At 41.2% G+C, this 24,184-nt stretch overlaps 1 protein-coding gene across 4 annotated transcripts in view; it reads left to right on the top strand.

Moving 5' to 3' along the window:
* The window catches only part of YEATS2 (YEATS domain containing 2), a 100,872-nt gene that overhangs the window by 32,068 nt on the left and 44,620 nt on the right, over positions 1–24,184 (top strand). For 3 of the 4 annotated variants that reach the window (XM_074189492.1, XM_074189493.1, XM_074189495.1), the window contains exons 8-13: positions 2,451–2,562; positions 8,438–8,482; positions 10,167–10,347; positions 12,325–12,564; positions 20,914–21,017; positions 23,854–23,961. In XM_074189492.1, the coding sequence (XP_074045593.1) occupies positions 2,451–2,562; positions 8,438–8,482; positions 10,167–10,347; positions 12,325–12,564; positions 20,914–21,017; positions 23,854–23,961 (790 nt within the window). The remainder of the gene's footprint in view (positions 1–2,450; positions 2,563–8,437; positions 8,483–10,166; positions 10,348–12,324; positions 12,565–20,913; positions 21,018–23,853; positions 23,962–24,184) is intronic. The other variant, XM_074189494.1, reaches the window with a different exon arrangement.

The following is a 24,184-nucleotide window of genomic DNA, read 5'->3' as shown; positions in this document are numbered from 1 at the left end:
TTAGTCTGTATCTTGGAATCTCAGAATGGCCATTCAGTGACTTGCTCAAGGTCACACAGAAGGGGCAAGGCTTCATTTGGCTCTTCCTAAATCTTTCTGCTACAGGCATGCTCCCTCCCGAAATGAGGTCACAGGTGGAAAAAATGTTTTGGAAGTGAAATTCTTCTATGAGGGTGTTGCCTTTATAGGCTTTCTGCCCAGCTGCTGGTTTATCCAGGCCCAGCCTTCATAGCGGGACTTGATGTGGAGCTATAAGTCAGCAGTCTGTTACTCTCCTGACCATTGTTATTTTTCAACTTTTATGGGAAATGTAGCAGCATCATTGGTGTGAGCCAGCTTTTTACTGTCAAATAAAGGTATCCATTAATATATCTGACCGAAAAGTCTGTGAAGAAAAACTTTTCTAAGTAATGTCAATTGATGCATCCTCTAGCTTCCTCTTCACTGACACCCCTGAAGGCAGCAGTAAGAGGGTGGTTATTTCTCCCATATAAACCCTACCCCTGGGTCCTGATCATTACCTTGATTTCTCCATAAAGGTCTACTGCATGCAGACAGTTGAGAAATGCAAGTCAGCTTCATTACAGAATTCCTAGGTCCAAACTCTTCCATTGAGGTTGAGTTCAAGTTGTATTGACTTTATAGCCCCACACCAAGCCAGGAGGAGCCCATGTCAGGGTTCTTTTTTAGCTGACGGGCCTTCCTCCACTTGGTTGAGCTGCACTGTTTTCGTGCCCTGGTTCCCAACTGACCCACTCCCTAGAGTCTCTATTGTCCTCCTAGGAGGAGTGAATTGGGTTGGGTTGGGTTTGGGGTGTTTTTTTAACTCCAAGTTTGCTTTTCTAGCTGCTCTTTGAAATCATGCTGACATTTAACCAACTCCTTCAATACCTTGACTGGTTTTTCCTGGCTAGAGATTTCCTTTTTTTTTCTCTGAACAACATAGCGCAGGACCTGTTCTTTTTGATGAAATATAGTGCGATTTTATTTTTCAGCAGTTCTTTTTTAGTCTTAATAGTGTTGAGGAGAGTAGTTTGCCCTAGTGGTAGGCACTGCCTTCTTACTTGTGCTCCACAGGCGACATCCTGGTATTTCTGAGACTGTGAAGGCTTTGAGGGTTCTATCCTTTGCTTATGGCCATGCTCACCAAAGCCCAGCTCTGCCCAGCTCTGCCCAGCTAGAACTCTAAATTTTGTTTCTTTGATACTAAATATTACCTCCCCACAGCTTGGGTAGGTTTTCTTCTTCCTTGGTCAGGACTTTACATTTTGTTTTAAAGACATTCTTCCCCTTATCTTGTCTTTCCTCTACTATTGCACCGTTGATATGGGCACTCCCTCCAGAGATGTAGATTCCAACTTTTTCCTCCCTGACCTTCCCTTATGACTTATCTCTGTCCTCCCATAAATCCATCAAGGGGAGGGTCCCACCCAAATGAGGGCTTTCTGTGGTTTTTCTTCCTTTCAGGTATAATCTCAGCAAAAAGCTATGCTGCTATCTATGAGGAACAATCAAACATAATACTGAGAATTTAGCACCATTGGGTGAATTTTGACCAGAGCAACCCATTAAACAGAGAAAAGTCCCAAAAGGTCCTTCATCCATCCTCATCCCCCAGTCCTTTCTTCTGCTGTAATGACTATGGCAAAATGATCAAGAAATTGCTGAGGGGGCAGCTGGGGGGACACAGTGGATGGACTGGAGTCAGGAGGACCTGAGTTCAAATTCAGCCTCAGACACTTAATAATTATCTACCTGTATGACCTTGGGCAAGTCACCTAACCCCCACTGCCTTGCTTTAAAAAAAGTTTCTGAGAATCACAATTTCTATTTTTTTAGACTACCTGTAAATATGAACTTAGGTACAGTATGCTATCTCTGTGATTTTTTTTTATGAGCAATGAGAAGATATTACTGGAATACTGAATCCTCCTGTTCAATTTTAAAAATGCTTAGATTTAATTTATAAGTCAGAAATATTTTAGGATGCTGTCTGATGAGGCTTCACTTCTCAGTTCACAAACACATTTTTTAGGGGAAAAGGCAGTTGATTGCTCTCAATATGGGACCCTTGTATCAAGACTTCATGATTTTGCTGATTATCTTCTTAAGTCTTTCAGACTTTTTTCTCTCTTCTTATGCTTTTCCACTTCAGATTTGTCAAGTGTCTTCTCTTAGTTTGATTTTTTTCCAGACTGGAGCAGATGCAAATAAATGGGGTTAGTTGGGCAGAACAGAATGTGCAATTTAGAGACCAAATGCAAATTTCATTTAACTTCATATTTTCTAAGTTAACTTTAGCAAAACTCAGCAATAATGAATTGACTTTAAGAGAAAATCCAGAGAATTCTCAATGGAAAATGTTTGTCAGTCTGCTTCATGAATTAAGTTCTCCTTTTTTTGAGAAAGAAAAGGATCTGGATGAAATCTCCATGTCTGTTTTCCTCTAGAGAGCCTCCTTTCCACCTGACCAGGAGAGGTTGGGGCGAGTTTCCAGTCAGAGTTCAAGTTCACTTTAAGGACAACCAGAACAAGCGGATAGATATCATCCATAACCTGAAGGTATTGTATGGGAATGGCATCATCCGGCATCATCCCCTAAATAGATGATGGGCCCCATCGGTACTCCCAGACCCATGCTCAATGACTAAGAAAATGGTCATGGTGGCAGGAGGTTGGTGGAAGGTTCTTGAGGACAAAGCTACATGCAGCTGAGCTCTGGAGGCAGAAAGGAAGATGCCTCAGTTATAACTGCCATGGTGGAGCCAGGGTAAGTGGGTCAAAAGAATTGGTGTGACTTCTCAAAAAACAGAACTATTGAAATAGTCTGTCTCCAGTAAAAAGCCTGTGAGTTATGTGACTTTGGGCAAGGCCACTTCAGTGATTTTTGTGCCCATGTTCATTCATAGTGAAAAATCTGTCCTAGTCCTTGGAGCTCAAAGGTCTCTTGTGAGGACTCTGAAAAGTGCATTTCTCTAAATGCAAAAAGGAGCATAATTTAAACCTTGTAAATGAGGACCTACCCCATGTGCCTTTTATAGGTTTTTGTCATGCACATTTTCCACTGAGTATTGTTTTTATAAATTTAGAATTAACTTATAAATGATTTTTTTTCTTCTTGGTTGTGGCCAGGATTGGTGCGGAACTCCTTCCTTCTCTACATCATTCACATCTGTCAGCCTTAGAGAATGCTGTCAAAGCCCCACTGAGGCATAACCCTCCTAAGTTAGACAACACTGTTATTTGTCTTGTTATTTTAAATTACTTTCATGAGGTCCTATTTTTTTTTAAGTTTATTTTAAATAAAGAAGCCCATGTTGACTTGGTGCTGTAAAAAAAATCAGTAGTGTCACATACACATATTCCAGTGGATGTATCTCCTCTTTGCCTGCCCCTTTTGTTGTGACTTTGTCGACTCCATAATGCTCAAGGCTTTCCTTGCTTTCTCCTGGCCTCACAGGTACTCTGGCTGTCCATACCTGTTATCCTTCACCCACATCACATAACTCTCCTTTCTTTTCTCCTTGTCATATACTAACTTGATGACTTCTCTTACTCCTGTTCATCTTTGCAATTCCTCATTGGTTTCATATTTCAATGTAATCTTACCCACCATGATCTGCTCTATCTCTCTGTGAGTGTTTTATCATTAAGTCATTTGTAATTCTTTAGAGGCTATTCTGTTCCCAGTTTTGCTGCCATATGGCAGCAAAGTTGGTAAAATGATGTGATTAAAAAAAGAGACTGATCTTTGCTTTCATGGGAAGCTGGTGTCATTACAGGAACTTTTCGTTTTGCTGAAGAAAGTCTAATCTGTTCTCATTTCTGCCTCTGGGCCCTGCTCACATACGGATCTGCAATTTTGTCTATACCATATACATAGACAGATGGACAAGTTCTTTAGGTTGTCTGTCCCAGTACATGTTGTAATCTGAATAATAAGCATTCTCCATCCTCTTGGTCTTTCCTGGGTGGATGGTCAGACCAAGCTTGGTTTAGTCATTTCAAATCTCCACTAGGAGGTTTTGGAATAACAAACAGAAAAGAAAATACTTGAAACTATTAGAAGAAACTCTTCTCTCTCAAGGCTCTCAAGAGGGCCTCATTCACTGAACCAATTGAGATTCCTCATCTCATATCATTCAGATGTCTTCTGCAATAGCCTTCTCTGTCACCCTTGTCTCACATGAAGAAGAGTCATCAAGAAAGGAAGAAAAAATTCACATGTGCAAGAAATATCCAACGCAGCTCTTTTTATGGTGGCAAAGAATTGTTGGGGAATGATTGAACAAGTTGTAATATATAAATAAGATGCAATATTATTGCTCTATAAAAAGTGATAAATAGGAAGATTTCAGAAAAACTGGACTTAGGTGAACTGATGCTGACTGGAGTGAGCAGGACCAGAATATTGTACACTTTAAAAGCAACATTGTGTGGGGAATCAAATATGATAGACTTAGCTCTTCTTAGCAATACATAGATCAAAGACAATTCTTTTTTTTAATTAAAGATTTTATTTATTTTGAGTTTTACAATTTTTCCCCAATCTTACTTCCCTCCCCCCCACCCCCACAGAAGGCAATTTGCCAGTCTTTACATTGTTTCCATGGTATGCATTGATCCAAATTGAGTGTGATGAGAGAGAAATCAGATCCTTAAAGAAGAAACATAAAGTATAAGAGATAATAAGATCAGACAGTAAGATAGTAGATTTTTTTCTAAATAAAAGAAAATAGTCCTGATCAAAGCCAATTCTAAAAGACCTGCGATGGAAAATGCCATCCACATCCAGGGAAAGAACTATGGACTCTGAATGCAAATCAAACCATACTATTTTCACTTAAAAATTTCTTTTTTGCTTTTTCCCTCTCATGGTTTTCCCCTTTTGTTCTGATTTTTCTTTCATTTTTCTTTGATATGGGAATATGTATAATAAATGTATATATGATCTCTATCAAATTACTTGGCTTCCTAGGGTGAGGGGAGAAAATTACCTTTACATATAACTGGAAAAATAAATAATTTTTTAAAAAACTTTAAATGAAAATGTATTCGTGGTCATTCCCATGGCCAGAGCAAACCTCTCTCCATGCATAAGTGATTCCGTTCTATCCTGTCTCCTCCAGCAAAGGGCCCTCTCTGTTCTCTCCCTTTTCTTTAATTTCTCCCAATATACTGACTTCTTCCCCACTCTCCACAAACATACCCAAAATTTCCCTGATGCTCAAAAAACCCTCCTATAATTTTTTCATCCCCTAGCTTTAATCCTTTTTTTGTGGACAGACCCCTTGAGAAAGTTGACTAATGTTTCTACTTCCTTTCTCCTTAACTTATGTAGTTCAGCTTCTGAATTTATGCAACTAAAACTACTCTCTTTTTAAAGTTCTGAAAGTTCTCATAATTACCAGTCTTGTTTTCTTTGTCATTTCTTACCCTGAATCTTGCTGCAGCCTTTGACATGGTTGATCACCTTCTCTTCTTTGAGCAGCTCTTCTCTCTTAGTCTCTCCCTCTTCTGTCTCCTTTGCTGGATCTTCACCCAGGTCACCTCTGCTGATATTGAATTTTCTCAGGACTCTTCCCTGAGCCTTCTTCTTTCCTCCACTCTCCTGTTGCTTGGTGATTTTTTTTCACGTTACTGATTCTCAGATCTCTTTATCCAACCCTTACCTCTCTCCTGACCCCCAAAATCACATCTTCAGTTGCCTGTTGAACATTTTAGATTGAACATCATAGACATTCTTCAGCTTTCAAGCCAGATTTGAACCCATTCTCTCTCTCCTTCCAGGTGTTCCCCTCTTATGAACATCCTTATTTCTTTTTTTTTAAATTTATTTGAATTTATTTATTTTTGAATTTTATAATTTTCCCCTAATCTCACTTCCCTCCCTCCATTGTTTCCATGATATACAGTGATCTAGGTTGAATGTGATGAGAGAGAAATCTTATCCTTAAGGGGAAAAAAAATATAAGGGATAGCAAAATTACATAATAAGTTACCTTTTCTTTTTTTTAATTAAAGATAATAGTCTTTGGTCTTTGTTCAAACTCCACAATGCTTTCTCTGGATATAGGTGGTATTCTCCATTGCAGAGAGCCCAAAATTATCCATGATTGTTGCACTGATGGAATGAGCAAGTCCATTAAGGTGAATCATCACCCCCATGTTGCTGTTAGGGTGTACGATGTTCTGCTGATTCGGCTCATCTCACTCAGTATTAGTTCTTGCAAATCCTTCCAGGCTTCTCTGAAATCCCATCCCTCCTGTTTCTAATAGAACAATAGTGTTCCATGGCATACATATACCACAGTTTGTTCAGCCATTCCCCAGTTGATGAACATTCACTCAATTTCCAATTCTTTACCACTACAAACAAAACTGCCAGGAATATTTTTGTACAAGTGATGTTTTTACCCTTTTTCATGATCTCTTCAGGGTATAGACCCAGTAGTGCTATTGCTGGATCAAAGGGTAGAACATCCTTATTTCTGCAGCAGGGATCAGGGCTTAGTAGGCAGCAGGAGCTTAATAAAAACTTGATCCATTGATTCTCTTAAAGTCAGAAACCATGTCTTTTATATCTTTCTGTTCCTTCACACTTCATAGGGCTCTGCCTTACAACAGCAGGTATTCATTAAATGCTTCTTGTTTTGTCTTGTGAGTGATTATGAGGGAATTGGAATGTCTAGAGCCCTTGAACTATTCTGCTATGGTGTAATAAGCTGGGCTGTTTAATATGAAAGATCAGGAGGAATGACAGTGCAGATTTGACCTCTCCAGTTCTCCCTTTCAGAAGGACCAGGGATCCTTCCAGCTACTTTTTAGTTGACTTTTCTCAAAGAAGCAATGACCTTGGATAGACAAGTAATTGTAGGAATGATCACTTTACCTATTGCCTGAGTGATGTCATTGTTGATATTGAACTATAGTAAGCACGCTTCATAGGTGCTTTACTAATTGTCCTCAATTTCTGTTGCCCTGCCCTTGAGCTTCAGTATTTAGTGGAAGTGACCACCCTGGGTTTTCAAAGACTGTGCTCAGAGGAGGCCTAGGAAAGTGGAGTAAGCCTCTCTGTAGATGCAGGGATGGATGATCCTTCTTCTGTTCATTCTTGGAAGCAAGGATCAAGAATTAATAGAAGCAGCATTACGTATGGGAGAAGGAACAAGGGGGGAGTTTGAAAGAAAGGTCACTGACTGAGCCCAAGGTAGCAAGGAACGGGCAGGGATTTGACTGACCTCTCAAAAATCTCCCTCCAAATGACTGAAGCAGCTAAATCCACAAGAGGAAGGGGTCAAACAAGACAACCTAGAAGGTCAGAAGAAAAGGTCTGTCTCATTGGGGTAAGATTAGAGCACAGACCAGGACAAGCAATGCCCAGGCAAGCCAGCAGTTGAATTGGCAGCAGTGGCTTTTAAAACTCTAGTCCTACATATGGTAAGGGGGTAAGACAGCTTGAAGGAAGGGGTCCCTTTGCTGGCACTGGGTGCTGGTCTCTCTTGCTTTGCCTCTATGCTGATCTGGGTGGTAGTACCAGAAATAGGCCAAACAATTATTGTTTATACTCACTCCACATGAGACTTGTTTGTTTTTGTTTTTGGCAAGGCAATGGGATTAAGTGATTTGCCCAAGGTCACACAGCTAGGTAACTATTAAGTATCTGAGGTTGGATTTGAACTCAGGTACTCCTGACTCCAGGGCCAGTGCTCTATCCACTGGGCAGCCTAGCCGCCCCTGAAACTTATTTTTAACTCTCTCTCTTCCTTTCTTTTTAGTTTGTGTTTTCTTTTATAACATGCCTAATATGGAAATACATTTTACATGACTGCATGTGTATAAGCTATATCAAATTGCTTGCTTTTTTTAAGGAAGGGGGAGAGGAATGAGGAAGGTAGAGAATTTGGAACTCAGAATTTTAAGAAACAAATGTTAAAAATTGTTGTTAAGTGTAATTGGGAAATAGTATTAAATAGAAAAACAAAACACTGGATGCAGAGCACCAGCTTAGACTGGTCCCATTGATTTAGGATTGCCACATGTGTGGGCTGCTGACAGCTACTGCCAACCTGACTAAGGTTCAGGAGGTTCAGCCCTCATGGACTATGGAAAAAAGAAATCTTTCAGCCACAGTAATTCATCAAGACTTACTTTGTCCAAAATCATAGATGGAGCCCCCCTCCCCAATAAATAAAAGTCTCAGGTCCTCGAATGATTAAGAAGATGCTTACTGAATGTCCCCACCATTTGCCATATTTCCCAACATTCTGAATAGGAAGGGAGCATTTTTACTGTATGTTTGGTGCTGGCAGATGTTTAACATCCCCCAGCTGCCACATAAGGAGACCTGCTCTCCAGAGGTGCCAGATGTTTTCTGAAGTGAATGGGTCCTTGAGCATTCACCATAATTGATTTGCGCTTTTTTGTCTCCCCACAGCTGGACAGAACTTACACTGGTCTGCAGACTCTGGGTGCTGAGACGGTATGTATGCTCTCTCCTAAAACAGAGTGATGAGTGGATTGAAAATCATATTCTTATGCTTCTTTTGCATTTGTGATATAATCCAGTGCTTTTCTAAAAAGCATTATTTGTTAAAGCAGTTACCATACAACTGAAGAAGGAAAACTGAATACAATTTTATTTAGGAAAAAAGGTTAAAGATGGTGCTAGTTTTTGAATTATGACTTTGTTGCTTTTCCCACCCTAACTCAAGCATACTACCTCCCTGGGCTACAGTTTGAGAATCTTGGGCTAGGTCTTTTCTGTCTCTTTATGCCAGTGCCTGTTTCCAGTCAATTAAGATGCCGTTGACCCAGGGGCAACTAGGTGGCACAGTGAATAGAGCACCAACCCTGGAGTCAGGACTTGGGTTCAATCTGACCTCAGACACTTAATACTCACTTAGCTATGTGACTTTGGGTAAGTCACTTTTAACCCCATTGCCTTGCAAAAATCCAAAATAAAAGAAGCTGCTATTGACTCATTTGTAATAGTGGATACTCTTTGAGACTATATGGTTTCCTTTATAACCAGTCATAAGTACTTGAGGTAGCTGATTGAGATTAAATGGAGGGTTCCAGTGTGATTATCATCTGGAATTTTTCTTTTGGTAAGGACTGTGTAACAATCAGACTTTTAACTGTTGTCCTATCACATAGTAATCAGTTGTACTTATCTAGCTCTGACAAGATTTCCTTTTCAGATCCAGTAGCTTGTAATGTAGTCATTGTTTGAACATTTGGGACTCTAGAAAAACTAAAATCCAATTCATGAACCTAGAAAGAATTCATTGAACAATAGGAACTTAAATGTCTCTTAATGCAGTTTTCTTATCTAAGGTGAAGTGTGCATTAAAAATGTTATAAAAATATGTGAAGCTATTCAGAAAAATCTTTTGGTGGGATGAAATATAATAAAAATTGCTGTTAGATGAAATCATTTTTTCTGTTTGAAGTTAGTGAATGAAGAGCATTGGGTCTACTTATGTAGTCTAGTATTTTCTGTAATGGTTTGTGGAGAACTTATAGCATTGCGATTTGTGTAACTTCATTTTGAGATTATGAAAAATGTTTAACTTTGTTGCAAACTTTAAAGCACTATGCAGATATTTGTTGTTTTTTTGTTTTTGCAAGGCAATGGGATGAAGTGACTTGCCCAAGGTCACACAGCTAGGTAATTACTAGGTGTCTGAGGTCGAATTTGAACTCAGGTCCTCCTGATTCCAGGGCCAGTGTTCTACTCACTGTGCCACCTAGTTGCCCCAGCTGTTAATTCATTACGGGTTCCATTAAGTAAATGTCCATACCCACAAGAGAAGGTCCAGGCTTTGCTGAGATTATAAATTCTTAACTTCTAGATGACTTTAGGTGGGATCATTTTTGAACCTCAGGTGCTGCTTTGTGATGGGAAGTTTCAATGAGAGGCCTCCCTATTTGCCTGTGGATGCAGGACTGGTGTACTCTCTTAAAAGTGGTTTGATGAGGGCCCCTTCCAGTCACGGACCTGTTATGACTCTGGTCCAGGGCACTACATTCTCCTGACCCTAGGGCCAGTGCTCCATCCACTGCACCAACTGGCTGCTCCCAGGGCACTACATTCTCAAGCAAGCCCCAGTGCCTTTCAGATGTTGGGAAGTGACTTGCGCACGGGTTTTCATGTCTTCTAGGTAGTGGATGTTGAGCTCCATCGGCATTCCCTTGGAGAAGATCACCTTTATCCTCAGTCCTCAGAGTCTGATGTCTCCGATGCCCCTTCATCTTTGCCTTTGCCCATCCCAGCCCCAGTGAAAGCTGCTTCTCCCAGAAAGCCTTTACATGAGACTGTGCCTGATGCTGCTATGGAGAAAGGTAATGGAATGTGTGGTCTTCTAAGTGTTGCTGCCTTCTCACTGATTTCTCCTTCTAGAGCATTTTCCCTAGTTTAGGCCCTTCACAGATTCATCTGCCAGACATGAGTCTAGTCTTGCCCTTGCTTGTTTCCCCCAATATACCAAACTCCTTGTTCTCCACATCTCATCTCTCTCTCCCTCTGTTCCCTTCCATGGATAACCCACTGTAGCCAAACTGAACGACATGGGAGGACTTACCCTTCTCTGCCTGGAGAAATAACCAATCCGTGAAATATTACTATAAGTATAGGTTTCTAATGGTCATGTTTTAACTGTCATTCCTGCTAGATTGGCATCTGTACAAGGTCTTATTCACCTGAATTTCTTCCAATGTCTAGCATATTTCACATATAACTTGTACCTAGAAGCTTTTCAATGGGCAGATGAATGTATCTTCATCAGCATGTTATCTAGGACACTCAAACTCTTGAGTGGTTGATGGGCAGCATTTCAGACAGGTGTCAGGAAGGCCTTCTTCTTACACACTTGGAGTTCCAGAGGCCTGATGGGCAAACTTAGAGCGCCCTGGGTGGAGATCAGGACAATGTAAGCATGCATACTCCTACCCTCAGAGTCATTTGAATGGCTCAGAGCTCTGCAGGGTAACCCCAGATCTGACTCCTAAGATGAAAAACTACTCTTTTCCCTCCTCCTTACCTTTTGCTGCCTGTTTCCATCCCAGTGGCAGTGTTCCCATGTTCAGTGGAGAGAGGTTCAGCTGAGTCCTTTGCAAGGTCTGACCCAATGAAGTCTCCCATTGTGGCTTCAGTTCTGCCAGTGTGGTCCAGGAGACTGACCCTCAGCACCACTCCATGTAGCCCAATAGGATGTCCTCCTTCATTATTGCCCAAAAGGGGAGAGAAGAACCTGCCATGTATCTTTCAAAAGTTTCTGTGCCCAGCTCCATATTGATGTGCTCTGCGCCAGGTCAAGTCTTGCCTCTCCTGCCAAACCAGAAGCTGTCCATGGGTTGGGCCACAGGGAGCAACTCTGGCTTCCAGTCATAGTGCACAGTGTTCCTACAGATGTCTTTTCTTAAGAACACTACACCTCCTACAGCCTTTGGTTTTAATTTAGGGTGGATTCTTTGACCTTTTTTGACCCTTTGTCTTTTTTCTACATTAGATTTTTTAAATGAGGGATTCAACAGATATGGTTAGAAGCTAAGCTCTTCGAATAGATTGTAATCAATCAAATAAGCAATTATTATACACAAATTAGCTACCAGGCCCTGTGCAACATTCAAAATGAGATTGTCTCTATTCCCATGGAACTCCTCATGGGCAGGGACTGAGTTCATTCTTTTTGTATCTCTGTTCACAGTGCCTTTCATGTTTCTTTTATAGACATTGACTGAAGTCTTTAAAGTGTGAATACACATTTTTGCTTTACATTAAGTTTCCTACAAGTTGAAGCAGTTTTTCCAACATAAATCAGAATAGAAGAGAATGAATTTGTGCTTATATGTGACTTGCAGTTAATTTGATTTCTTGTGTGTAAAATAGAACATGTAGAAAGCTCTAGTTAGCTCTTCTCTCCCTCAGAGTAATAACATTTCAAAAATGTTTTTCTTGACATCACTTTTCTCTACATCACTCATCTCACCTCCCCCACCCAAGAGTGAACCTTTTTTTAACTAAGAAAAAACAAGTAAAAATAAATAAAGTAACTGACAGTAGAGATAGTATTTTGTCTTTGCATTCCTTCATTTCCCTGTTATGAAGGGGATAGGTTTTGCTTTCTGTTCTCCAGGACATTTACTGATTTTTCTGGAGAGTAGTAAGGGGAAAAGATTGCTAATTTCATTTACTTTTAGTAAATCTTAAAGGGAAGACAAGATGGCAAGGCATTTGTGGTGGTTTATGTGACTCATCTTGTCCTTGGCTAGGTAGGGAGGCACTGTATTCTTACTTCATATTTTATCTGTTTCATTCAGGTTTCCAAGCGAAAACTGAAGCTGACAGACCTACTGCGTTTTACTCTTTGCCATCATCGGTGGAACGGACACCCACAAAATTGGTATCATCTCAGAGGGTAACCCTTGGTTCTCATGGTAATTCAGCATTCCAGCCAATAGCAGCCAGTTGCAAAATTGTGCCACAAGGTCAAGTTCCTAATCCTGAGTCTCCTGGAAAATCTTTTCAGCCGATCACTATGAGCTGCAAAATTGTCTCAGGTAGGCCAGAGTTCATGCTGTTGTTGACGATGATGTTGAGGGTGGGGTTGACAACAGCAACTTGCATTCATATTGCATTTTGTGGTTGATAGTGGTCTTTCCTCATAGCAACCCTCTAAGATAGATCTTATTAGCCCAGTTTTACAGAATGAGAAAACCAGGACTGAGAAAAATGGAGGTCAGTGCTGTGAAGTACAGGTAGGTCTTGAATCCAGGTCCTCTCCTTCAAATCCAGCGATCTTTTGGTTATACTGCTTTGCTTCTATCGATAGTGTCCTTCCCATTGGACAAGTTGTGGGAGAAGTTGTCTGAAGGTTGTTTTCTCTGTAGTTATCAAAATTATGGAGAGGAAAGAGTGATTTTTATTTTTGATACTCTACACATATCAAGACTAATTGGTTTAGTTGTCTCTGTTAATGAGGGCTTATTTTCCAGTTCATAGGTTATTCAGATGTTATTTCTTCCAAATTTGGCCATTTTGGTGTGAACTAGGCCCTCTGTTGAGATGTGAGTTGAAAACAAAGAGCTGAAATTCAGATTCTGTGATTTTGTTACCTTATAATGGCAAAATATAGAGCCAGGGGTGTCCAATATGTGAACTGCTGGCTGCAGTGTGATTTTATGTGGCCCCTTGTGGATTTACTAAATGCTTTAGTAAATAAACTGTAGAGCTCTCACTGAAATCGCAAATCAAAATAGATTGACTGTTGTTTCAATAAAAACTTTTAAAAGTAAGGATGGATAGCCCTGCTCTAGAGAGCCAAGTCTGCAAGCATTCAGTAAGCCCTACTATGAGCTAGGTACTGTGCTGCATCCTGGGATAGGAAGAGGCAGACACAGACACTGCCCTCAGGGAGTTCAGTCTAGTGGGGAAAGACCACATGCAAACCACTCTCTGCCAGGAAGATGTCTATAGAAAAAATTGGAGAGAATCTCAGAAGGAAGACACTGACATTGAAGAAGACTGGCAAAGGCACCTTGTGGAAAGCGGGATCTTAGTTGAGAAGAAGGAGAAAATTCCAGATCTTAGGGACAATCAGTGAAAATTCCTGGTGCACCCTTGTTAGGGAGAGCTGAGAGGCCAGCAAGGGAGGAAGTAAAAGACTGGAAAAGTAGGAAGGGAGGGGTGGGGTTATGTAAAAGGCAAACAAAGGATTTGGGATTGGATCACAGAGCCAATGACTTCTTCACAGTAACTTATTTCATTCACATAGTTCTGCCTGATAGTTTTTCATGGTGTGGTAATGACTCTGAATTCCCAGAAGCTCTGCCAGCAAAGTACCAACTTTACCAAGTTAGACTAGTCTGGAAGATTTCAAGGGTAGTCCTACAACAGGCAGCAGAAAGAAGTTCTCCTCCCCTTTAGCCCCAGCATTTTGAGTTGTCATGGCAACTCACTGTATAACCCTTCTGTTTCTTTTTATTTATTTATTTATTTGTTTATTCGTTTGTTTATTCATTCATTTATTTATTTATTTATTTATTTGGTTTTGGGGAGACAAATGGGGTTAAGTGGCTTGCCCAAGGCCACACAGCTAGGTAATTATTAAGTGTCTGAGGCCGGATTTGAACTCAGGTCCTCCTGACTCCAGGGCCGGTGCTCTATTCACTGTGCCACCTAGCTGCCCCTCTTTCTTGTCATTCTTACAATAACTTGGGGGTCTCCATCTTTTTTTCATGTGCTTGAACCTTGGCAGTCTGAAAAAAAAAGCCTGTGTTCCTTCTTATCATCATATTTTCTTAAATGTATGAAATAAAATACACAAGATTACCAAAGAAATATTATATTGAAATACAGTCATGAAAGTAATTGTTAAAAAACAAATTCACGGACCCTAGGTTAAGAACCTCCTCTGTAAATGAAACCAGAAGAAAGCTTATTAATACCTTGGAGAAGTAAATAATACAATTGGCCTGGTTCTTTTCAACATGTGTCCAAACACTAAAAGAAACATCATTTCATGAGACATTTGGTTCAGTTAGATTTCAATACTTACAAAAAGACCATCTCAAAAATAATCCAGCTTCTGTATCTGTTACAGAGAATAAAGAAGTACAGGACTTCTGAGAAGATCTAGCAAAGGTAGGATAGGGGAGGACAGCAAAGCTATCATGGAAAATAGGAACCAGAGACCAAAGACTTCCACAGGAGTCATGTGTTTAGATGCCTTGGGTACTTTTCTTCAAGAAAAGAATCACTGGGGGAATAGCGTCATAAAAGATGAGATTGATTATATTTTGGAGAAGGAAACAATTCCTTCCTAATTTCTGAGTCATTACTGAATCACACAGTGACCACAGACTTTTAGGAGCAAAGACTAAAAATGGACACAAAGATAGGAGAAAAGATATGGGATGTGTTTGAAATAACTCTGGCCTTATTCAAACAAGTTATTGTTGGAAACTAGGGAGAGTTAGAAGGTGGGACATAGACAAATGATTTTATACAGAAATTTAAACAATATTACAGAGTAATGAAAAAGAAAACTTCAAAACTCTTATAATGAGCCACCATCTAACCTATCCGCCAACTTAAGGAACATGGCAGTCAATGTTAACACCAGGGCTGAACATTGTTGAATATATAGAGTTTCAAATTTGTACAATCTCATGGGGAAATGCAATGGAGAATTATGAGCCTCAAAAAACAGAGAAGCTATGGAAAAAAATAGTTTAAAGAAAGATTTGTGAGAACCAACTATACAAAGTTAGCCAGCAGCCTTTAGGGGCAAATGGGAAAGATCAGCAAAACAGTTTACTGGACTTAAAGAAAAATCCTTCAAGAACATTAAACCCAAATTACTTGGGTCATTAGCATTCCAGTCTTAGATGTGCTTATAGGGGAAATAGAAGTGATACCATTAAAAAATAAAGGGGGGTTGGGGCAACTAGGTGGCACAGTGGATAAAGCACCAGCCCTGGAGTCAGGAGTACCTGGATTCAAATTCAGTCTCAGACACTTAATAATGACCTAGCTGTGTGGCCTTGGGCAAGCCACTTAACCCCATTGCCTTGCAAAAACCTAAAAAAAATAAAATAAAATAAAGTGGGGGGGACACAGTGGGGAGAGCACTGGCCCTGGAGTCAGGAGGACCTGATTTTACATCTGACTTCAGACACTCAAGAATTACCTAGCTATGGGACCCTGGGCAAGTCACTTAACCCCATTGTCTTACAAAATGATAGAAAGATAGAGAGATAGATAGATAGATAGATAGATAGATAGATAGATAGATAGATAGATAGATAGATAAGAGAGAGAAAGCAGCTGGTTTGAGCCAAGTGTACCTAGAGGAGACCCTAGGACTTCTGGTTAGAAGCATTCGAGGAGGCAGAGAACAGTGTTGTTGGGGATGAGATCTGGAGCAGAGCAGGAGCAGAAGAGTCCCATGAGGTCACCTCCTGCCAGGTGATGTTGTCACACTTAGTGTGTCAAGCCTAAGAGCTGACTCCTCCAGGGAATCTCTCCCAACTCTGCAGGATTGGATCTGAGCATCCTCACAGGGCCAGGGAAGTGGTTAAAGCGAGGCTCCTTTCAGATTAGCTGGTGCAACTGGATTGTCCATCAGAGATGATCTTCTGTTTTTCCTGTATTGATCTTGTTTCTCCACGTCTGCTTGTGTGCTCTCTCCCCCAGGAGACTGTGACCTCTCTGAGGTCAGGGACCAGCTCTTAGCACAGTGTTTGATTCTAGATCCTACCTAGCCTGGAAATGCTTGTGGAGTTGACCTGGACTCCAGGACAAATGGTCAGTGAGTTGGGGGGAGAATTCAGCATGTGGTAGCTGAGATGAATGAGGTTGGAGAGATCTCAGAGTTCCTTTAGGGTTTCCAAGTTCTCTCAGGGTTTCTTTTTGATACCAGTATTGTATTGGTGGTTGTGTGTGTCTTCAGTTCCAGAACACCTCTGTCTCCATAGAAAAAGGAGGGCAGAGGCGGAACCAGACTGAAGTGTGACGGGAAGAAAAGATGGGCTGCTCAGTGCAAGGAGCAGCAGTGGGTGGAGAGCCCCAGGCTGAATGGTGACCTCAGGATAGCAGGAGCAATTGTCGGAGAAATACCGGACTGATGGGCAGGCACGAGCAGGGTTACTAGGAAGGAAGGGCCCGGGGCATGGTGTCATTAGGAGTCCGTTGAAGCAGGAGGCCTTTCCGCTGTTGTGGTAGACAGTGCGAAGATTGAGAAAGGTCTCTTGAGTTTGTCTTAAAATGACTCAGGCTACGGGCCTGCAGCCTTGGGTTTCGCTAGAATTGGTAGCACTCACTTCCTGCTAGGGCTGGTCATCACCTTGGGCCCTCCAAGATCACATGTGCTGGACTGGAACCTGGATCTTTTTGGCTTTGAGACCAGCTCTACCCACCATTTCGTGTTGCCGCTTTGCTCTAAAAACTGGTGCTGAGCTGGAAATAGAGGTTAGAAGTTGAGAAAACAAGTCCAAGGAAATCCAGGGGCATTAGCATTATGTCAGTCAACACTAATGATCTGCTCTCCTGAAGAACAGTTGTGCGCTTTGCCAAACCCTTTGGCGCTGTTCCAGGTAGCAGTCAGCATGTTTGCAGCCCTTGGCTGGCTTGAGGAGAGAGCCACCTCTTTCCTGGTTCCTTGGAGTGAGACCTCTCAGACTCCCTAGGTTCCACTGACCTTTTCTAGCATTATAAAGGTCCTGAATCCCCTGCCAGTGTGGTCAGGGGAAGTGGGCCCTGGCGGTGAGGTGGAGAGGGAGGCGACTGGGTTCTGGCTGCCCACATGCGCAGCACAGGGTTGCTGCCAGGTTTTGGGGTCATCATTCCTTTCTTGGCAACCCTCTTCCTGTTCTTGGCCTCTCTTCCCCCTTGATTATTTTCTCTTTCATTAATCAAGGTTCCCCCATCTCTAGTCCGAAGCTATCTCCTTTACCTCAGACCCCATCTTCCCCTCCAGTTCACATGAAGCGTAAGATGGCCAGCTCTGTTGCATTCTTCCGGACACGCCTGGTCAGGGCCTTGGAGCCCGTGCTCCTGGTGCAGGTGGGGGGGGGGGGGTTGGCTTCTGGCACACTTGATTTCTGTATGCTTTACTTGTCCTGTTCACATGGAAATCCTGGCAGGAGCTGATCACTCCTAGTCTTGTGGGAAATAGGAAATGTTTTCTTCTGATAGAAATGAGGGTAGTAGGAGCAGCAGCTTCCCACCATAGGCCCCAGAGAGCTGCAGAAACCAGAGGAAAGACTTCAGAAAGCTAGTTTCAGGCATCTTGTGATGTTCTACAGGCTTTTCCTCCATCCTGGAAGATTCAGAGGGATTTTTTTTCTTCTACCTACTCATGAAACCCAACACCAATTTGGTCTCACCTGCTTTTTTACTTCAGAACTTGCAAATGCTTCTCTCTCAGGGCTCTGAAAACTGGGAGCATTTTTAGAATTCTAATGGAATTGAAGAAGTGGGTGCTATTAGGGCAGTGCTGCCTAGACCAGTGGGCAAAAGTCCTGCCAGTGTTCAAGGGAGAACAAAGGGAGAAACCACTGGAACCATAGTGATAATGATTGAAACCAAGCAAAGGACCCGCAATAGGCAAGGTGAGAAACCTTGTGGTGTGGTGGAGGTCCCCAAGTCAGGAAAGTCCAGATTCAAGTCCTGCCTCCAGCATGTTCTAGTAGGGTGGCTAAGAGAAGGCCTTGTGAGCTATAAATGAGACGATGTTCTTCAAGACAGGAAGTAGAGCAGGAAAATGGGCACAACAATACTTCCTAGCCTTCCGGGAGCTTCTAACTTGTTTGTAGGTCAGAGTCAGTGGTGTTTTTATTCCTCTTATTCCTTATTTGGCTCTTCATATTTAAATGAGTTTTCATTCATGACATCTTTACCTGAATTTCAGTAAGAGAGACTTTTCATACTTCTTGTTAGAAGTCAGGAGAATTGGGGGCGGCTAGGTGGCATAGTGGACAAAGCACTGGCCTTGGAGTCAGGAGTACCTAGGTTCAGATCTGGTCTCAGACACTTAATAATGACTTAGCTGTGTGGCCTTGGGCAAACCACTTAACCCCATTTGCCTTGCAAAAAAAAACCTTAAAAAAAAAAGAAGTCAGAAGAATGAAAACAAAATATGTGGCCCAGTGGAAAGAATGCAAAGGCAGGACGCTATCAACCACTCTGAATTCATATCAACCCCGGGGCACCCTGGAATCTAGCCTTAACCAACCTTACATGGCAGTATCCCAGTGAACACAACTGAAACTCTCCCAAAGTTTTCCAGCTCCCTGCATGAACAACCTTTCATATCTTGGTTTCTTATCCCTGCTTAGGGGGAGTTTGTGGCTTCTTCCTTAGGTTGACGCCACCTTCCCTGTCCCGGCATTGCAAGGGTACTGTGCTACGTGCAACCTCCTGCAGAGGCCAAGGAAAGCTCCGAGAATCTGGGATCCCACACAAATGGTTTCCCGGTTAGAGCACTGCCTCAGCAGGACCCTGCCCACAATGATAGCAAGTCAGAAGTCTGGTTGTCTTTCCATGGGCCTTGGGAGTGAGTCGGATGGGTGACTGCCATGAGTTCGTATTGCTCTGCCTATTAAGAGGAACAGAGGATGTGAGAGTGGCGTGAATTCCCAGTGACCTTGCCAACTGGTCAGAGTCTGCACTGTGGCATCCACTCCCAGAACACATTTAGGACCAAAACAGGTTTTAATACTTCAAGAATACATAGAAATCTTGAGACAAGGTAAAATAAAATCTCTGCTTGACTTATAGACATTCCAAGTCATTGTGACCATGTTAGTCACTTAGGTACTAAATGTCTGTTAATTTGGACTGGTTTTTTGAAGAGAGAATGGGGTAGGATCTCATAGCCATGTCACGCCCCCCCCCCAATGTTGTCTAAGGCTCAAAGCCAAGGCGTTTCATGGCTCTATTACTTAGGGAACATGGACCTTTTTCAGTCATAGAGAAGAGATTTATTTTTGAGAAATAATGTCCAAATTCACATAGACTTTTAAACTGAGAATGAGGGGATCCCTAAAGAGCAAAGAGGGAGCCCTTTTCCTCATTTTCCATCTTAATATATAATCCCTGACTTTTTCACTTTCCCTGCTTCATTGTGTCAGCCTGCCCAGGACTAAGTTGCTCTTGCTCCCCACTTTGTTCCCCACTCCTGCTGAAAGTCTCTATTTTCTTGGGGGGGCCTGCCTTACTATCTCTGGGATAGAAAACTGGAGATGTCCCAGTCCTTCATTTGTACATGAAACTGGAGTCCAAGAGAGATAGAATTCCTGGCTAAGGCCAGAGAGCTGTATCACTTCCCACTTGGGGTTGTACATTCTCACCATGCTGGTTGGGTAGAGTATCCTCGGAGTCTTGAGTGCAAGCCTGCCAAACTTAAAACCTCACTAAAACTTGGGGGACACTCTTGGCAGTCTCCAGTATCTGTAACGACCAATTTATAGCCTTAATAGTCTTAATTTTGGATGCTCTAGAACCTGCCATCTTATCGTTACTAGGGACTTGAATGTTCCCCTTAGCCCTCTTTCCCCTGAAGGTAGGATTTGGTGTAATCATTCAGCAATATTAGGACATGCCTGGATAGAAAAATGATTTTGTTTCTTTAGAAGAACTCCCTTTGGGAGACTATTCTGATTCCAAAGGCTCTATCTTAGTTGCCATCTTTTTTGGAACCCACATTTCATCCCCTTGACTCTTCTCAATGGTAGATCATCTTTATTTGAAATAGAATTTTATTTTAGGAAAAAAGTCATTGGGAGCCAAGAGTGCTGGATGAAGGTGGGGGCCAAGCTGCTGAGTCTCTCACCATATTTTGCTTATACTACTTGTAAGTCTCAAAAGGGACAGCTTCCAGGTGTACCCACAAAGTAATGAGCCTGACTTGAAGTGATGCTGAGAGCAATTCCATGTGTCTCCAACAGGCTTTGAGTGACAGCAGCAAATTGAGAAATGTCCCCCCAAAGGAAGGGAGTTGTCCTTTGTCCCTCAAGCCTATCTGCGGGACCTTTACAGGGTCTTGTTCACAGATATTTCATCATCATTTATTGAATTGCATTTTAATAGATTATCTTAAAAACCAGTGTTTGAGAGCCATCTCACTGTCCCTGTTCTGTTCTCAGATAAATGGCCGACTGTATGTTCACTTGTTTTCCTCTTCTTATTTCTTTATCTCCCTCTCCAAATCCAGATCCACACGATTTGGTGAAGGGAGCAGTTTGGGGAGCTGAAGTATTTTTTTTCCACAATAATTTGGAAATCTTTCTTTTTCAGCTTTGCTTGAATCATTAAAGTTAAAAATAAGGAATGAGACAGGGGGAGAGAAAATTTTGCAAGATCTCGTTTTATATACCTTGGCTTAAATGTGCCCTTTTCTTTCATAGGAAGCCCCACCAGCAAGTTGTCCAGTGCTTCTCAGACTGCCCAAGGAGCAGGGTCGCCCATTCCTAAGATCCATGGAAGTAGCTTCGTCACTTCTGCTGTCAAGGTAACACCTTTGTGTGATCGCTGGGTCGGGAGGGCAGGGCCAGTCCAATTTGGTTGTGGACTTTGTGTTGTCTGGCACACACAGACTGGTTTGGTCTGATAGGTGCTAGTGGATCACTTGAAAGCACCATCTTTTCAGTTCTGGGGGAATTTTATCAGTTAAATTCCTCAAGTTGGAAGGAACCTTAGAGATCATGTAGTCTACCCTGTTACCCAGACATAAGAATTTACCTTACAGTATCCTTGATAAAAGGGAGGATTGCTGCAATATGAAAAACTGGTTTTGGCATCTAAATCCTAGCACTGCCATTTATTCTCTGGGTGAGAATTTCCCCATGCCTCAATTTCTTCATCTGTAAAATGAGAGCATTTTTCAGCTCTAGATTGATCTTATCTTTGATCTTATCTGATATCCAGTCTCTGCTGAAGCCCTTCTGTTTTCAGGGAGCTTGGTCACTTGTGCAGATTTGCACACCTGCCCTGTTGTGGAAAAGCCTAGTTCGTTAGAAACTACTTGCCTTTGCTAGGCCAAAAATTTCCTTTCACCCATCTTTCCTATGGTATTCTGAAATTGCCACTATTGGCTTTGCTGCTCTGCCCCCAACTACAGGCAAAACCTGCCCAGGTCCTTCAGCATGCCTCCTTGGAACACGTTCCTGTTTGCCCATCTGAGCAGAAGGCTCTGCATGGGCTTGGCTCTTTCTTGGCACTGCAAGAGATGCTGTAAATTGTAGAGATTTCTAAGTATCTGGTTTTCACTGAAACGTTTGCTTGCTTGATCACTTCTTTGCATCCCCAACCCCCAAATAATGAAATTGTAGTATTTAAAAGCTAGGTTAGAGGTCATTTAGTCCAATCCTTCATTTTACAGGTGAGAAAGCCAAGAGCCTCCAAAGGGCAGTGACTTACCCAAGGTCATAATTAACTGAAAGATTTTAGGGCTGCCCATTTCTGCCCAAGAGCAAGAAACTCACAAGAAGTTCCATAAGCTTCTGGGCACTTGGTTCTTGGAGAGAGTTTTCTTTGTGTCTTTTAGAAAGTTATGGCCTTCCTTCTCTTAATTCTTTTATGATAGACTGTTCATAGTGAAAACCTGTTGAAGGATGTGTGGGAAAATGCTGTTCTAAAGCAAATTTTTGCAAATCTGATGCCAAAGTTTTCTAGATAGTCTTGCCATAAAAGAAACACTTATCCCTAGTTGGTATTCTTGGGTTTATCAAACACTAGGCCACTATTTTGATTACTAATGGGTCTTGCCTACCTTTTCTAATTTTTAACAATACTGAACAATGTTGATGCTTACTTCTTTATGATATAGTTAGAGAAATGATCATGTAATGCCTCCCCCAACCCCAACCCCCCCCCATTCCCCCCCTTCATTGCCTTTTATTTTGTCTGTTATTCTCCTTGAGATTCTTGATCTTTTGCTCCTCCAGATGAATTTTGTTATTGTTGGCTAGTCCCCTAAAGACACTCTTTGATAGTTCGGTAGGTTTGTACATTTATTTTGGTGTTTTAGACATTTTCAGTTTATTGTTACAGCTCAACTATGAATGATGAATATCTGTTCCATTTTTTGTCTTGGAATTTTTTGCATTTTGGTTGTGAATTGTAGGTTAACTTTCAAATAGTTTGTCATGCATTTTATATTTATTTTGAATTGAGATTTCATTTTGTGTCTCCTCCAGGTATTATTAGTAATACCAGATGCACAAAAGGTTATGATTGGTGGAATTATTTTATAACCTGCCATTTTCCTGAAATTAATTTTTATTGGGTCTGGCATTATCTATATAAACCATCTTATTATTTGCCAGCAAAGACTTTTTCTTTAATTTATTTTCTTGTTTTATTGCTATTTCTGAAATGAAATCAATTGATAGTAGCTGTAGCTCTTACTGGATAGGATTTTCATGTTCCTCTATTAGAAATAATGTTCTTAATTTTAGATTGATGCTGTTTATTATATTAAAAAAGCTTCCTTAATTCCTATGCTTTTTAATGCTTTTAAGATAAATGAATATTGCTTTCAAAGGATTATTTTCTGTTTTGTTTTGTTTTTGCATCAGTTGAAATAATCTTATATTATTTTTCTTATATTTACAGACTTTCTAATAAAAGTGCCTAACACAAAGAAAGTGTTTAAATGTTTTATTGAACCTTTCTAGCTCTCATGATAGAAATCTATCATTTATTAAGTTTTTAAAATAGGTCACTTATATGTTTTATTTTATTCAAGATTTTTGCTTCTTCCTTAGTGAAGTTAGCTAGTAATTTTCTTTTTATGTCTGTTACATATTTGTAATGGATTTTGTTTTTCTTTGTTTGGGTGGAGGGTGATGATGACAAAGAAAATCTTCTCTGATTAAAACCAATAAAAAATTTAAAAAATAAAAAAATAAGAGGAGGTTCAATTCTGCAGGAGGCGAGGTATGGAGGCACATGTGCTTATGAAAAATGACTGCTGTAAAAAAACTATACAGTAAAAGACTATTCAGCTTCTGGAAGTTGTATTTGTATTCATTGAATAATTGTCTTAGTCTTCAAAAAAAATTAATACTGCTTAATAAAATATTTGCCAAGTCTGTAGTTTCCAAACCAAGCAGTGAATGATGATTATTATTAATATGTTGATATAACATTGAATCCCCTGTTTACTTTTGATTCCTAAAGTCATATTGAATCTCAGCTCCTGCTGAGACTGAGAAAATCTTCTGGGGGGCTTATCTTTAAATTGAACTCAGATTTCCAGGGTGATAGGTAACCTCAGTAACTCAGTGAGGGTTATTGTTTTTTTTGGATGTCTAATTCTTTGACATTTGTGATTGCCTACCCAGCAGGAGGACTCATTGTTTGCATCCATGCCTCCTCTCTGCCCCATTGGGAGCCACTCAAAGGTGCAGAGTCCTAAACCTGTCGCCGGAGGTCTTGGAGCCTTCACTAAGGTGAGTGTTTGTTATCGCTGCCCACAATCAGCTAGCTGAATGTTAGTTAGGTGATGGCGATCTTTCATTGGCATTCCCATTACAACTTGTCCCTTTTCACACAGCTCCTTGGGAAGTGAGATGAAGCCTCAGGATTCTGGGCTTTAGTTCTGTCTGGAGTGTTCTGAGGGTCAGCACCTTCCCTCTTCCTGTGTTATGTCTCTGATTGGTAAAGAAGGAAAAT

The sequence above is a fragment of the Macrotis lagotis genome, chromosome 5 (assembly GCF_037893015.1).
Source record: "Macrotis lagotis isolate mMagLag1 chromosome 5, bilby.v1.9.chrom.fasta, whole genome shotgun sequence".
NCBI lineage: Eukaryota > Metazoa > Chordata > Mammalia > Peramelemorphia > Peramelidae > Macrotis > Macrotis lagotis.
Note: the sequence above shows the minus strand (reverse complement) of the source record. Positions and strands in the feature narration are given on the sequence as shown.